The sequence below is a fragment of the Schistocerca nitens genome, chromosome 8, assembly GCF_023898315.1.
Source record: "Schistocerca nitens isolate TAMUIC-IGC-003100 chromosome 8, iqSchNite1.1, whole genome shotgun sequence".
Lineage (NCBI taxonomy): Eukaryota > Metazoa > Arthropoda > Insecta > Orthoptera > Acrididae > Schistocerca > Schistocerca nitens.
In genome coordinates, this window is record NC_064621.1 from 25,447,490 (window position 1) to 25,465,111 (window position 17,622).

The 17,622-nt window shown below is 40.6% G+C and overlaps 1 protein-coding gene across 1 annotated transcript in view; it reads left to right on the forward strand.

Moving 5' to 3' along the window:
- Nucleotides 1–981: 981 nt before the first annotated feature.
- Nucleotides 982–17,622, forward strand: part of LOC126198592 (myrosinase 1-like) — a 240,906-nt gene continuing 224,265 nt past the window's right edge. The window contains exons 1-2 of the mRNA XM_049935041.1: nt 982–1,200; nt 8,109–8,305. Coding sequence (XP_049790998.1) covers nt 8,110–8,305 — 196 coding nt within the window. The 5' untranslated portion in view covers nt 982–1,200; nt 8,109. The remainder of the gene's footprint in view (nt 1,201–8,108; nt 8,306–17,622) is intronic.

The window sequence follows — 17,622 nt, forward strand, 5'->3', positions numbered from 1 at the left end:
TCACGTCACCTGTGGATAGGACCTTTTCTTCTCCATTTCGAGTCAGGTATTCGTCCCTATTGTTTGTTGGTTTTATTAATGTTCACCCTGTACAGTACCCTGCTTATATTAAGAATTTGAAACAACTTTGTGCCCAAAAGAAAAATAAAAGAATGTGTCAAGCAAATGTTGTTTAGCGCCCAGGGGTCGTTAACCAACATGATTCTCTTTTTCGTAACTGTTCGTTACGAAGATATGAAGAGCTGTGCGTCTTTTTTAAATAGCAAAATGTATTTTTTATTCGGTAATATAGTTCCTATCCTCAAGACTGGGTCCGAAAACTGACTTTCACTCTCCCATATTCGCAGTGGAGGTACACGATATAACATAACTCTTTCACTTGCTGACACAGAAGAGTTAAAGTAAATTTTATCTAACGTTTTTAATAACGTTATGTTTACGTGGATAATACACTGTCATACGTTTTTGAAGAGATCTTGAGGAGAGAGAATGTGTTAACGATTGAAAAATAGGGGTGCTCTTTTTAAAAAAAGGCGTACTGCTGTTCCTGACTTCGTAAAGAAAAAAGAAACAAAGAAGGCAGTCATGTTGGTTGATGTGCTGCTGATAGAAAACCATTTGTTCGATACAATTTATTTTCTTACGGATAAAAAATTATTTGGGGTGATTAATATAAATGGGGCATCTAGAGCTAAGCACTCAGTAATGGTTTAGAAAGTCGAAACTATTAAGTTGTGGAAAGGCAAATGATAAGTAAATGCAGCCAAAATGAAAAATAGTATATTCATTTAACGAGAGTGTGGCCGTGGCGTCCATTACGAAGAAGAACTAATTACGTCCCCGCCAATGACGATACAGCTGACACGCCCTCCTGTTATGTCTCGCAGCCATCGATGATATCTTCACGCCGGCTTTCCGCAACCTGGGAGGGGCGTGACGGCTGGCGGACACGTCCGACTGTTACGTAAAGGCAAGGCACGTTCTGCGAGCACCCCGGTACGTAACAGGTGCCGGTTTGCGGCTCTCTCGCCTTGCAGCGCGACCGCCGCGGTCGGAGCAATCAGGCGCTGTCTGCACACCGCGACGGGCCGCTCAGCTCCAGAGGCTACACCGCACCACACCACTCCACAGCACACCGCACCTGCCGGCGGGTCTGCGGCGCTCCTGTAACGACACGCATATCATTTCACTACGCATAAGGTACGTCATTAACAACAGAGCTTTGTGGAGTCAGTGTCTTAGCGAATAATTGGCTCATATTGTGATTTAACAAAGTGCTAAACAATTCCAATGCAAAACGCCGGAGAAAATTATGGAATTGCACACGGTTACATATTAGGTCCATTACTGCTTTCTTCACCATTGTTAGGATGTTGTTGCTCTTTATCAAGCAAGTGTTCCAATTGTGCAGTAGATGAGTTTTGCTATTTGGGCAGCAAAATAACTGATGTCGGCCAAAGTTAGAGAGGATATAAAATGCTTACCGGCCATGACAGGGAAAGAGTTTCTGAAGAAAAGAAATTTGTTGACATCAAATATAGATTAAAGTGTCAGGAAGTCTTTTCTGAAAGTATTTATATAGAGTGTAGCCATGTACGGAAGTGAAACATGGACGGTAAACAGTGTAGACATGGGGAGAATAGAATCTTTTGAAATGTGGTGCTACAGAAGAATGCTGAACATTAGATGGGTAGATCACATAAATAATGAAGAAGTACTGAATAGAATTGGACAGCGAAAAATTTTGTTTCATAATCTGACTAGAAGAAGGGCATCATTATTTAGTACTGGAAGGAAGTGTGTGAGTGTGCGTGTGTGTGGGGGGGGGGGGGGGAGGGGGGGTAAAAGTCGTAGAGGTTGACCAAGAAATTTATAAAGTAAGCACATTGAAAAGGCTGGAGGTTGCAGTAGTTACGCGGAGATGAAGAGGCTTGCACATGATAGAGTAGCTTAGAGAGTTGCATCAAACCAATCATCGGAGCGAAAACCACAACAACAAGAAAAACAACATCGGTTGTTAATAATACGCTGCAGTAAAACTTATCGAGTAGTAACAGAACACATACGTTTGAGAACTTATTTTTCCTATTTCAGCACAGTTCACCAATGTCTATGTCACTGTTTACAGGGATCGCAAATAAAATACAAAGTATATCCTGATCTACACATGAAACTTGTGCTCAGTCTATACACTTGGTACACAGCAGCCATCCTTCTTCAAATCACTCCAGACACATAACGCACTCTTCAGTCTCTTCTGTTGAGCCATTATTTCCTGTAAATTCGGGTTTTTTTTTCCGCCGCTTTTTAATCGGCTTTCCTGGTCAACCCCGGTGCGTTTATTTTAATTTTGGACCATCCGACTTTAGTTCAGCATTCTTTTAATCCCTTTCAGACCCCTTGGGTGGCGATCTTTTTCTCGTCTATTTGTTGCCTCAGGTACTGCCCTCGAGGTGACATTGTCCGCTTACTTTTTTCTCATTTTCCAACATTTCAGACAAATAACTTAAAAACTGAAATTCGTTCTTGCAGACACTGAAAGACCGTCAGCTGGCCGGTACCGCGCAACGAACATGCAGAATGATCTAGTCATATTGAATGCTCTTTTCAGGAATTGTTACTAAAATTTTGTTAGATGTCATTCCTTACAAACATAGATAACCGAATTGTGGCAACGAAATTAACACTAAGAAATGCTTAACACAGGCCCAAAAATATCTTCGTGCACTAACAGCTACAGCAACACCATCAAGCACTCAGAACGGACAAAGCACTGAAGAGAGGATTCATCTCCGTCTCGTCCGCCCCAGTAGCTGAGTGGTCAGCGTGACGGATTGCCGTCCTCTGGGCCCGGGTTCGATTCCCGGCTGGGTCGGAGATTTTCTCCGCTCAGGGACTGGGTGTTGTGTCGTGTTCATCATCATTTCATCCCCATCCGGCGTGCAGGTCGCCCAATGTGGCGCCGAATGTAATAAGACCTGCACCAAGGCGGCCGGACCTGCCCCGCGAGGGGCCTCCCGGCCAATGACGCCAAACGCTCATCATCATCATCTCCGTCTCCAGCACACACGGCTACACAAGCTTGCTTCTGCGCACTGTACCCTTCTGTCATTTGGAGGCGGAAAGGAAAATCACAGCGGTGGCAGATACTGTAAGCCGGACGGTGCTGCACAGCTCTCCCCTGTAACTCATTGTGATCAACGTAATTCGCTCTATAGCACACAGATGATGCGAGTATCGTCCAGACAGCGGTGAAAAATCACGAGGAGCTGTAAAGTATAACTGCGAATGTAACACAATAGATATTTTGTATACGTAGAACAGTAACATTTGCGTTCTTTTGAATTTCGCCGTTTGAAAAACTCAATGTATTTCTTTTTTTTTTTTTTTTTAATTCTTTAGCCAAACATACTGACACATCTATGTCTGATTTTCACTTGAGGCATCTATGTCTGACATCGTTTTATTTGTGAAACTACATTAATTCTATAGACGAATTTGTGCACGCTAAGTTGTTTTTATGCCTTCGATACAGCATCGATCGATAGGTATGGCTAAATAAGTTTTCCGAAATCTTGTTTCTGTGTATAAAAACGTGTGATACCAGATGAGAGTGAAGTGAAAATTGTTTGGAAAACGGTGTACTATACAGTTTACAAGCAACAGAGGAAACACACGAAAGATTTGTAATACGTCGAAAAAATGTCATACTGTGTCAAGCTATTAAAAAGCCATAAAAGGAAGCCAGATTGCATGAATCCAACTTCACAATTAAAGCAGTTTCAGAAATAAAACAGTACTCACAGAAGATGGCGCAAAGTTGCCCAAAAAGTTTGGGTAAATACGAGAAAAAAGAAAAAAAAAATACATTATGTTTTGTAGCAGGTGGATTTTAAAAAAAACCTTATTTGCTTTGTAAACACAAAAAACGTTAGAAATAGTTTTCAGCCCCCTTCAAGATGTTTAAATAGGAATCAATTGAAGATAACGAAGAACGTACTGAAACATATACAGTCGAAAATAATAAAATGTTGGATTAATAGACAAATTGTTACCCATGGGTGTATATAATGTTCCAGCAGTTAGTCTTATCTTTGTAGATGCCACAACTGTTATAGTGAATCCTGATAGATAGGCAGCAGTAGAATGTATGGCAACAATTGTTTTCGGAAGAATTATTATTAATGAATGATTTTTCTGTGAATGCTCTACGCAAACTTGAAGCACAATTGTTACTGCACGTCATAAGGCATGACGTAAATCACAGCTGTAGCAAATCGACAAGAGTTCGTAAGGAGGGCAGTATCTTCTGAACTTTTAAGTGAACATATACAAAACGCTAACAGACCCCTTATGGCACTTGTTAAACAATTCAATTAAATTTCTACTTACTGTCACTGTAAATCTCGAACATGTTATGCCCCGTTTCCATTTGCTAATGGCTTATGGAATTACAAATCGTTGAAACTACTCTTTTCTCCAGTGTACTAAAGCGTGCTCTACGAATAATATTTCGTTCTCATCGAAGTCATCTTGTACATGATTCTTCAGACAGGCATTTTAATTACAGCTGTATAACACATTTTCTCATGTAATTTTTGAAAATTAAACATAGCATAAAAGATTAATACTGTTTCTCATTATGACGCTGGATGAAGAGAATGAAGCCGGCCGTAATGGCCGAGCGGTTCTAGGCGCTGCAGTCTGGAAACGCGCGATCGCTACGGTCGCAGGTTCGAATCCTGCTTCGGGCATGGATGTGTGTGATGTCCTTAGGTTAGTTAGGTTTAAGTAGTTCTTAGTTCTAGGGGACTGATGATTTCAGAAGTTAAATCCCATAGTGCTCAGAGCCATTTGAACCATTTTGAAGAGAATGAAGATCACAAGTTGTCCTTTGTAATGAAAGAAACTGTTCGTGTGGCGTGCTTTCTGATTTTCCAAAAAAGATTATAGTCTTAGTGCCATATTACGCTAACAAGTGTCTGGTATACGTTACTGTAGAAAACTCAAACCTCAACTAGCAGTTGGGTACAGCCAGTTACCAAAAATCTGCCACAATATCATTGTTAACCCCAACTTGAGAGTATAAACTCGCGAAAAGCGTCCTAGGAGTGACTGATGCAGATGATTGTTTATTTGAACTTTTATTACGTTTGAAATTAATACTTTAGCGAGAAATAAAGCTCACTTTGCTACTGGACCGTTGCACTGCGAACAGGACGAAATTGGCAAAATTCACGTTGTTGGGGCGCTGACGCCGCCTTGAAACCCAGACAGAATAATACTGTGTCGTCTGCATACCTCAGGGTCAGTTACTGCCTTGTATCGAAGAAAAGCCAAACGCAGATGGCGGGCCTCGTTCCCTTTTGATCTACACACATGAAAAAAAAAAAAATTGCGTCATCCTGGTTCCCAGAACTTCTGAAGGTAGACGTTAACTGTGGATATTGTATCACAGACACAGTCCCTTTGATTGTTAAGAGATGTCACTAAACCCGTCCAAAAATGTAAACAACTATGAATGAGCAGCGCCTATTAGACGGAGGAGGTCCGACAGCCGATCAGTTCCAGTCATTCCACCAAGAAGGAGGTACACGGCTCTTAATGTATGTAGTTTAACCATGCCTGGACGGTCAATACAGCGGTTCGATCGCGTCCGCATTGTTACTTTGTGCCAGGAAGGGCTCTCAACAAGGGAAATGTGCAAGCGTCTCGGAGCGAACCAAAGCGATGTTGTTCGGACATAGAGGAGATACAGAGAGACACGAACTGTATATGACATGCGTCGCTCATGCCACCCAAGGGCTACTACTGTAGTGGATGACCGCTACCTACGGATTATGGCTCGGAGGAACCCTGACAGCAACGCCACCATTTTGAATAATGCTTTTCGTGCAGCCACAGGACGTCGTGTTACGACTCAAACTCTGCGCAGTAGGCTGCATAATGCGCAACTTCACGCCCGGCGTCCATGACGAGGTCCATCTTCGCAACCACGACACCATGCAGCGCAGTACAGATGGGCCCAACAACATGCCGCTAACGATTTGCATCACGTTCTCTTCACCGATGAGTGTCGCAAATGCGTCAGTATATTTATTCCTTAATGAAGTTTGTTGTAAATAATACATCTCTTTTTCCAACTAACTGCTTAGTACACAATATCAGTACTAGGAATAAGAACAACATACATAAAGATTTAAAATCACTTACTCTTGCCCAGAAAGGAGTCCAGAATTCAGCAACGCATATTTTCAATAAGTTACCAGCAACCATTAAGAGTTTAATTTCAGACAAGGCACAATTTAAAAATAATTTAAAATAATTTTTGGTGGCCTTCTATCCCATCCACGAGTTTCTCAACAAGTGCAGTAGACCATTTTAATGAAAATTTATTATACTTTAATTTTTGACAATAATTGGTTGTAACAGCCATAGTAACTACCTACTGCGTGAATGATGGATGTATGGAAAGCAGATGTAAGTCTCGAGTCCGTAAATAGAGGAAGTTTAATTTTAAATCTTGTACATAATCTGACTGTTCTTAACTGAGGGTCACTGAAATGAATAATTTACTTTAATTTTTGACAATCGTTGTAATAGCCAAGAAACCAGCAAATGTCTAAACGATGGATTTAATGAAAGCAGATGTAAGTATTAAACCTGTAAATATTAAAAGTTTAAATTTATTTAATGTACATAATTTTACTGTTTATTGACTGAGGATCATTAAAATTAATGAAACTCAGGTTTTTCTAATTACATTTTTGTAATGTGTTTATCTGACATGTTCCACACCCAGGAGGGTTGCCTTCATTATGGGTCTATGGAATGAATAATTAGTCTAATCTAATCTAATCTTCAACCAGACAATCGTCGGAGACGTGTTTGGAGACAACCCGGTCAGACTGAACGCCTTAGATACACTGTCGAGCAAGTGCAGGTAGGTGGAGGGTCCCTCCTGTTTTGGGGTGGCATTATGTGAGGCTGCTGGTGGTCATGGAAGGCGTCGTAACGGCTGTATGATACGTGCAACCATCCTCCGACCAATAGTGCAAGCATATCGGCAGCTTATTGGCGAGGCATTCGTCTACATGAAAGACGATCCCATCGTGCACACGTTGTGAATGACTTCCTACAGGATAACGACATCGCACGAGTAGAGTGATGAGCATGTTCTCCAGACATGAACCCTGAGACAGACTGAAAAGGTCTGTGACCTAACAACCACTCTGAGGGATCTACGCCGAATCGCCGTTGAGGAGTGGGACAATCTGGACCAACAGTGCCTTGATGAACTTATAAATAGAATGCCACGACGAATAAAGGCATGCATCAATGCAAGAGGACGTGCTACTGGGTATTAGATGTAGCGCTGTGTACAGCAATCTGGACCACCACCTCTGAAGGTCTCGCTGTATGGTGGTACTGTTGTGTTGGCAGAAGAGCCAACACCGTGTTACGAATGGAGCAAAATGCACGCGTTTTAGCTCACGCAGGCTGGCGTGAGGGAAGGACTATACAGACATGAGGTCTGGAACATGACAAGGAATTAGAATTCAGAAAGCGGACATAATTAGTTTGATACTTAACTTTAATCCATTAATGATGAACGTAGCTCTTGACGGTACACGATTCACAATATTATCTGTTCGGAATACATTCTTGAAGAATATGGCGCCTTGCTAGGTCGTAGCAAATGACGTATCTGAAGGCTATGCTAAACTGTCGTCTATGCAAATGAGAGCGTATGTAGACAGTGAACCATCGCTAGCAAAGTCGGCTGTACAACTGGGGCGAGTGCTAGGGAATCTCTCTAGACTAGACCTGCCGTGTGGCGGCGCTCGGTCTGCAATCACTGGTAGTGGCGACACGCGGGTCCGACGTATACTAACGGACCGCGGCCGATTTAAAGGCTACCACCCAGCAAGTGTGGTGTCTGGCGGTGAGACCACAGGTACAACGTGTGGTTTTCATGAATGGTCGGAAATGATGTTTATGTTGATCTCTATTCCAATTTTGTGTACAGGTTCCGGAACCCTCGGAAGCGAGGTGATGCAGAACTTTTTTTTGAAGTGTGTATAACAGTGGCGGCGGCCTGCCGACAGGATGGAGGGCGTGCTGCAGTCGCTGCGGCGGCTCGCTGCGGCCGTGCTGGTGGCGGCGCTGCTGCACCGCGGCGCCTTGAGCGCCGCCAGGGCCAGCCAGCCGCGGTCGCAGGCCAGGCTCTACCAGTTCCCCGAGGGCTTCCTCTTCGGCGCCGGAACCTCCGCCGTCCAGGTCGAGGGCGCCTGGAACGCCGACGGTGAGTCGGCCGCGGCCGCGCGCGCTCTCAATTCCACTCTCTCACCTGCCGCGCAGCTTCGGCAAGCGTGCGACAGCACGCACTGCCTCCAACGAAAGCAAAGAGAGCTTCACTGCAAGTTTAAACGCAGCCGAAACCTCTCAGACAAACAGAAGCTAAACGATGTCGAAGTTAGCGTAAGGAGGGCTATGCGTGAAGCTTTCAGTGAATTTGAAAGTAAAATTCTATGTACCGACTTGACAGATAAACCTAGGAAGTTCTGGTCTTACGTTAAATAAGTGGCTCGAAACAGCATATCCAGATACTTCGGGATGATGATGGCATTGAAACAGAGGATGACAAAATGGTTCAAATGGCTCTGAGCACTATGGGACTCAACTGCTGTGGTCATTAGTCCCCTAGAACTTAGAACTACTTAAACCTAACTAACCTAAGGACATCACACACATCCATGCCCGAGGCAGGATTCGAACCTGCGACCGTAGCAGTCGCACGGTTCCGGACTGCGCGCCTAGAACCGCGAGACCACCACGGCCGGACAGAGGATGACACGCGTAAAGCTGAGATACTAAACATCTTTTTCCAAAGCTGTTTCACAGAGGCAGACCGCACTCCAGTCCCTTCTCTAAATCCTCGCACAAACGGAAAAATGGCTGACATCGAAATAAGTGTCCAAGGAATAGAAAAGCAACTGAAATCACTCAACAGAGGAAAGTCCATCGCACCTGACGGGATACCAATTCGATTCTACACAGAGCACGCGAAAGAACTTGCCCCCCTTCTAAAAGCCGTGTCTCTAGAGGAACGGAAGGTTCCAAATGATTGGAAAAGAGCACAGGCAGTCCCAGTCTTCCAGAAGGGTCGTCGAGCAGATGTGCGAAACTTTAGACCTATACCTCTGACGTCGATCTGTTGTAGAATTTTAGATATTTTTTGCTTGCGTATCATGTCGTTTCTGGAAACCCAGAATCTACTCTGTAGGAATCAACATGGATTCCGGAACCAGCGATCGTCTGAGACCAAACTCGCTTTATTTGTTCATGAGACCCAGAAAATATTAGATACAGCCTCCCAGGTAGGTGCTATTTTCCTTGACTTCCGGAAGCCGTTCGATACAGCTCCGCACTGTCACCTGATAAACAAAGTAAGAGCCTACGGAATATCAGACGAGCTGTGTGGCTGGATTGAAGAGTTTTTAGCAAACAGAACGCAGCATGTTGTTCTCAATGGAGAGACGTCTACAGACGTTAAAGCAACCTCTGGCATGCCACAGGGCAGTGTTACGGAACCATTGCTTTTCACAATATATATAAATGACCTAGTAGATAGTATCGGAAGTCCCATGCGGCTTTTCGAGGATGATGCTGTAGTATACAGAGAAGTTGCAGCATTAGAAAATTGTAGCGAAATGCAGGAAGATCTGCAGCGGATAGGCACTTGGTGCAGGGAGTGGCAACTGACCCTTAACATAGACAAATGTAATGTCTTTCGAATACATAGAAAGAAGGATCCTTTATTGTATGATTATATGATAGCGGAACAAACACTGGTAGCAGTTACTTCTGTAAAATATCTGGGAGTATGCGTGCGGAACGATTTGAAGTGGAATGATCATATAAAATTAATTGTTGGTAAGGCGGGTACCAGGTTGAGATTCATTGGGAGAGTCCTTAGAAAACGCAGTCCATCAATAAAGGAGGTGGCTTACAAAACACTCGTTCGACCTGTACTTGAGTATTGCTCATCAGTGTGGGATCCGTACCAGATCGAGTTGACGGAGGAGATAGAGAAGATGCATGGGGGCTTAATTAAAATATAATGCAATTAATTTTTATTTTTTGTAGCTGTCTGTCCGATTACGAAGTCTCGTAAACGGTTGGCCCTGACTAGTATTATTACGCTATCTGACTGCATGAAACAACAACAAGGAATGAAATGAAAATCTCCGTTAACACAATTAATTAATTAAGTCCCCACAACTATAAAACCTACGAAACCAAAGCACAAGTGTAACTGTTCTGTGTGTGGAAGTATGACTCAACGTACGCATCTGGCACGGTTCTTCTTCAATAACACAAGAAATTTTAAATATCATTTATACTGAATTAATTAAAGAAAATAAAAATACCATAATTACTTAAGAGAACCAGAATTACACTCTAATCCCAGAACACAAGCCAGATGCTTTGTTGACTGAACCTGTATGAAGCATTATTTACGACATTAAATAATGAAAAATAAATCAAGTTTCGTTACCTTCATATATTGACCAAAATCACTCTAATCATTACAATATATCTCCACACCGACTCGCTATTACCACATCTCAACAAGAACTTTTCAGTATCACATCTCAGCAAGCACTCCCTACTAGCACATCTCAAAAAACACTCTCTGCTACGAGTTCTTAACAAGCACTGACTACTACGAGTTCTCAACAACCACTGCCCACTACGACATCTCAATAATCACTGCCAGTGGAGGCGGCGGAACAATGCTCTCTAGCGCGATCTCTGGTGCTGTGGCTCAGTGTAGCCACCTTTCATATGCCCTTCCTCCACGGGCTAGAATTTGATGGTATTTTTGCCAGCATTGGTGGTGAAAATACCACCAAATTCGTCAAAAAAATACAGACAAAAATAAAAGATAATATTCATGCGTAAATATCATATAACTAGATAAAATTTTGGCTTTGCACTGACCTTTCAATAACCTAATATATAAAATACAGTAAGCAATACAAATTCCTTCATACATGTGACTTTACAGAACAGTTTACACAAGTATTATGTGGTTAAACAGTTCAATCAATAGCGTCAGCAATGACGAATATGTGCAGGTAAGAGTCTCATAACTTTTCACAAACAGTGATACACAAAAAAATCAGTTTATACAAATATTCACATAAACGCTTTCCATAGCTCAAGAATAAGCAGTTGACAGTTCCAGCAGTAGCACCCAGCAATGGTCAACAGGTGCAAAAACCAACAAGTGACATTTTTTCAGTAGAAACAGTCCATCAGTGGCACCCAGTAATGTTGAATAGGTGCAGACACCAACAAGTAACACCATTTCAGTATAAGCAGTTCCATTAGTTGCACCAGCAATGTTGAGCAGGTGCACACAGCAACAGGTGACATCTTTTCAGTAGAAGCAGTCCACCAGTGGCACCCAGCAATGTTGAGCAGGTGCCGACACCAACAAGTGACATCATTTCGGTAGAAGCAGTCCATCAGTGGCACCAGCAATGTTGAACAGGTGCAAATATCAACAGGTGACATCTTTTCAGTAGCAGTAGTCCATCAGTGGCACCCAGTAATGTTGAATAGGTGCAGACACCAACAAGTAACACCATTTCAGTATAAGAAGTTCCATTAGTGGCACCAGCAATGTTGAACAGGTGCAGACCACAGTCCATAGTATTCACTTTCACTAATCACACTGTTCATCAGCAGAAATTAAACATGACTAAATGTCACACATCATGTTGAAAAGTGCAGCACCATCACTAATCAGACAGTTCAGGCATGAACAATAGTTTGAATACACATACAATGCTTTTGCACTAAACATACAAATCATAACAAACACACAAATGATATCAGATAATTGTCCTATTAACTATTACAATACACAAATACCAGTAAACCTATAATATTTATGGGTGTCAGTGCAAGCCACAACAACAAGTAAAATAATATTTAGGAGATAGGTTGGTACCAATTTGGGATAGGGAAAGGAAAACACACAAAAAACACTCACTCATCTTTCATCCACATTAGTGCTACTGTGTAATTGAATAGTGTTAACTGTGTAAATGCAATTCTGTCAAAATTTTATGTTCATCATGTGTATCAAGTAGTAGTGGCAGCAATGTACAACAGTCAATAATAGTTAGTCAACGTCATAGTCATCATGTCAAGACCAATGTTTGCCAAGCCAGATCAAAATGTACGGTTGCTGAACAACTGTCAGTGACCCAAGATATGCAATTGCTTCCTCTCTCCAAAAAAAAAAAAAAAGTATATACTGCTTAGTGATTTAACAAAGTGTGTGTGTGTAGACAATCTTCCTGCTACTTTAGTGTTCTAGTCTGCCATCTTTATCCTCCTTGTTCCATATAGACCAACGAAAAAAAAAAAAAAGAAATGCTCCTCACTTACTTCACCTCTTATCCACCAAAACTCCAATAATCATCAGCATCACATAATCTCAATATTTCAATAATACCTCTTCAATACGTCGATCATCAATATCATTTACCTTACCTCTTGTCCACGAAAACTCCAATAATCATCAACTTCACATAATCTCAATACCTCAATCATACCTCTTCAATACGTCGATATATATAAACCTCAGCACCAATATCATTTCACTTCCATAACAACTCTTTCCTCTAGTCAGTCTCCTCGAACAAGTACAGACAAAATCCTAGTGCAAACTTCAATTCAGCATCCCATACAATCCGAAGACACAATGTCAACACACAACCTCTCGTGTAATCCATCTGATCCAAATCTGCTACTCATCATAAATTATAAGATACATTTTGGTTCCTTGTCCATCATTACATAAAAGAAATGCATACATGACCTCTAACAGCCTTTAGTTTGAATAATCTTCAGTAAGTAAGTACGAGTACGAAGTGTTAATGATCGTGATATTTCAGTGTGTACACCACTTCAAAAATTATGGCAAACCTAAGCAAAAATGTGGAGTATTTTTTGTGTCGAGTGTCATTTCCTATTTCAATTGCTCACGAAGAATGCAGTGTAATAACTGTCAATGGTCTAACCTAGTGTTGGTATGTCATGTCATTAGCTTCCTTCCTATTAGCATAAATTTATACAGCTTCCATAAAACCTCCATCTCATGTGACTTCAATGCAGTTTCTTGTACCAATGTCGTTCGTAGAATTATAGCAGTTCATTTTCTTATCTTAAAAATATAAAGCACTGAGCGTAAGCAAAACATGCAATAGCGAGTAAATATACCAGTAGAGAACAGAATGTCAACAAGTGGATGCAGCACAATTCCTACAACGAGGCTCTGCCAAGCGAACAATCTATAATTAATACCATAGTGTGACCTAAACTCTATGTTTGTACACAGTATATCAGCATTTCTATATACCAACTTATAGTTATGACAACAAAACAGAAGTGTGTAAATGTGCAATCCATACGCACAGCAGCAAACATATATCTTACGTAATAAACAAGTCATTAGCATCATTCAGCATAAGCAAATAAATGTTCATATGTAATCTTAATAAGTAAACATGAAGGCGCAAGCAGATAAATCACAAAGTGTAACCTACATACCTAACTACAGTCAGCACAATTAATCAGGTGACAATTATAATTTAAATAAATAAGCACAGCAGGCACATAATAGAAAAATATGACATCAGTGAAAACGCAGTGCAGCCAAGCGATGCATAATATATACAAATAACAAGCCTGTTCATTAATCAATCATCGTCAAAATCAGTTAATGTGCGTAAGCACGTCGCTTCACAAGTAAATTCATAGAACATGAAATTTAGCACAAAGTATGAGTCACGTAATCGCAAGCAGCAAATTACGTCTGAAGTACGTACCTAAGTGGAATTATATTACCTGAAAAATAAACTCAATTAATAGTTACCTTTTTTAGTTTATTACTTTTTTCTTTGAAATTACATTCTTCCTGAAATTTTCTCCATAGCAAGTCGTCTTAACGTCGGACACGCACAGAATTTACCTGAAGGTCTTAAATACTTTATACAACCGTATCCTGAAAAATACTGAACGTTAATAACATAATTTATAAAGTCACCATAGCTTTATACTGAATTTAATCGGAGAATTTAGACTGTGTATTTGTTTACGGCTGTCAGTGCATTCGCACTGAGCGCTCGATCAGCTGTAGGCGCGTGACGGAGGAAGTGATTGTTTGCGGTCAACGACTGCCTTGTGCGGCGCGCAGACTTCACTGTTGCTTTGAGTATCTGCCGCCGCCGGAACACGGCGCGGTATCCTTGCATTCTCCACCTGTTTACGTATAACTGTTGGTTTCTCAAAAGTATGTCATTCCACAAAAATTTTTACGTTCGATATATGATGTATTCCCTTAGAGCGCCGAGATTTAAGAGTTTCTACTTCAACAGTATTATCATGTATAATTTTGCGAATCCTATATGGACCGTTATAAAGCAGAAAAAATTTGCGACATAAGCCTTTTCCTTTATGAGACAAACGATGAGACTTAATTAACACCTTCTGACCAACTGACAAGATTTTTAAACGACCAGGACGTTTAGCTGATTTCTCTCTTCTAGCAGCCGCAGATGCAATATTTCGTAGAGCTAGGTTGACAACTTCAGAATGCCGCAGTTTCCGTGTAGGCGGAAAAGGAACGATTTCAGAAATGCGATTTGTTGGTACTTTATTTTTTAATATCAGTATAGACGGTAAAGAAGTTGAGTCATTAGGAAGTTCATTCAGAATGTTTTGAAAAATATGAAGATACTGATCCCAAGTTCTGTGATTCTGATGACAATAAAGACGGCACAATTTATTGATTTCCTTCATCCATCTCTCTGAAGCATTAGATTGAGGGTGAAAAAGTGAAATAAAAATTGGTTTAATTTTACGACGCCGTAGAGTACGAAGCCAAATTTTAGAGCGAAACTGTGATCCATTATCTGATATGAGCTTATCAACATGACCAACTTCTTTAAGAAAATGTTTGATGAAAGCATTAGATACTGAACGAGCTGTTGCTTTGCGTAAAGGTGTAAAACACACATATTTTGATGTCAGTTCCACTGCTACGAAAATGTACGCAAAACCATTAGTAGAACGAACCACTGGACCGAACAAATCGACTGCAGCCATCTCCTTTAATTTCGCTGGAATGATAGGAAACAACGGTGCTCTGTGAGAAATCGTTGGCGGCTTAGCTTTTTGACATAATTTGCATTTGGCAAGAACAGATCGAATACGTTTTTCCATATTACTGAAGTAGCAATTTTCTCGTAATTTATGAAAGCATTTTCTGGGACCAAAATGTGCATAACTGAAATGTGTAAACGAGGTGTGGCCAAATCATCCAATCTAACCAAGCGTCTAAGAAAATTACAGACACAAAGGAAACTACGAACATCACGTTTTGTGGAAGGAACAGCATAATTACGAATAGCGTCTAGTTTCTCTGGATCTGGAAGAATACCTTCTGTAGAAATAATGTGACCGAGAAATTTCACTTGAGAACGACCAAATTCAGATTTTTCCAAGTTCACTGTAATGCCAACTCTTGCAAAAATAAGTAATAATGAATCCAAAATTTTGTTGTGTTCACTCCAAGAACGTTTAGCAATAAGAATTTCGTCAACATATGAAGTAATATTGTCACGAATATAAACAGGTAAAATTTCATTTAAGCTACGAATGAATGCTGCAGAAAATATAGTAAATCCAAACGGTAATTTCCAAAGTCACTTTTGGGTAAAACAGTCAAATCCGGTTATTGTTTACCTACTGTCTAGATAGATTGATAGTAGAAGAGTTGTTTTTTATAGATGCAAAGAATAGTGAAAGAGTAGGCAGCGGTGCAGAAAACTAAAAAGGGAAATAGCACCACTACAGCTCTGGGCCCTGTGATCGCTACGGCACATATTCACTTAGTATAGTGAATCCCCTGAGGACTTTAATAGCTGCACATAAATTTCAGTTTGTGACCTAGTGGCAAATTTGGCGGAAGTGCGTACGTAAACTGATCTAACCATGCACATGGATGTATGTCATTCTTAGAATTGCGGAAGATCTTAAATTTCCGAACAGTCAAAAAGTGTTTATAGTCAAAGTTTTCGCCCCTTGGCGACAAAGACCTACCGCGTCTGTCCCAGGCCCAATGTTGACCATTGTCAAGCTCGCGCGCCTGGCGCTCTCTTGTTGCTTCCCGTAAATGAAACAAATTATTTTCTTCAAACCCCTCTGGTATCTGTGATTCTAAATTTCTTTTGCTGTCTTTTCCTACGATTTTGCCTTCAATTTGTTTGACTTGCTTTTGTAATGCCTCAAATTCCCTTTTCACGCGTTCATTAAATTTTCCCTGATTTTCAACATGCTTATTTATGTTCTGGTACTCTTCGGTTTCTGCAAATGGTAATGGAGCTGTATCATCCGAATCTCTGTCCCCATGTAAACTAAGATTTGTCAATTTATCTGAAATCTCCTCAACTCTTTCCGATAAGTCACCTATTTTTTCTTTCTGTTTATTTACGTCTTCCGTAAGTGTCGCGACTCGGGTTTCAGTATTGACACATTTGGTAGTTAACTGTTCATATTGTTGTGTTAGATTATTTATTCTGTCATTAGGTACGGATTCCTCGACTCTCTCAAATATTTCTTTCTTATCGTGTGCACGTTGTAAATTTAACTCTGAAAATTTCTGTACTATCACACGATCTCTTTCTTCCTGTTCTCTATCCTGTTCCCTTTGTCTAATCTCTACTGCAATTAATCTATTATTGTGAGAATTCAAAATCGGTTGTACTTCTTCTCTAATTTCTTTCTTTAATTCATCTTTCATATTTTTGAAACATGTCCCTATTCGTGAGTCTAACCGTGTTTCCATTGTTCCCACCTCAGTTCTAATTGTTTCTATTTGTGATCCCACTGAGTCTAACCGTGTTTCCATTGTTCCCATACCAGTTGTAATTGTTTCTATTTGTGTTTTAATTGTTCCTATTTGTGAGTCTAACCGAGATCAAATTTAATATTGCACCCATCAACTGCTCCATATGATCTGGTTCGGAATTCCTTTCGCCCCTAACATTTCCCACAAAACCAGCTTCATTCGTCATAGCTGTAAAGCTATCTGTGTTCGATACTATTTCAGAACCTTCTATCGTTAATCTCGTATTCTGTGAATTTTCTGATTGAGAAAAATTTTGAAATGGTTCCGGACTATTTTCCCGACTTATTAAATTGTTTTCAACTTCATTATCCATCACACTGTTCTCCTGTGTTGGCGAGTTCGCCATGTTAACAATTTCGTCATTCTCACTATCCATCATTTTTGTCTTCTTCATCGATCGCGTAATCATTTACAAAATATACAAAACTCGTCACTATATGAAAATTACACACAATGACACTTTATCTCCAACAATACCATTCACACGAAATGTTTCCCTCAAACACGATTAATCGAACAATTGAAATAATTGCACTAATTGTCAAACCCGTAGACAAGACAACAGAAATGAAATTTTGCAAAAAAAAAAAAAATACCATTAGAAGAATGACAATTACCAAATCTACACA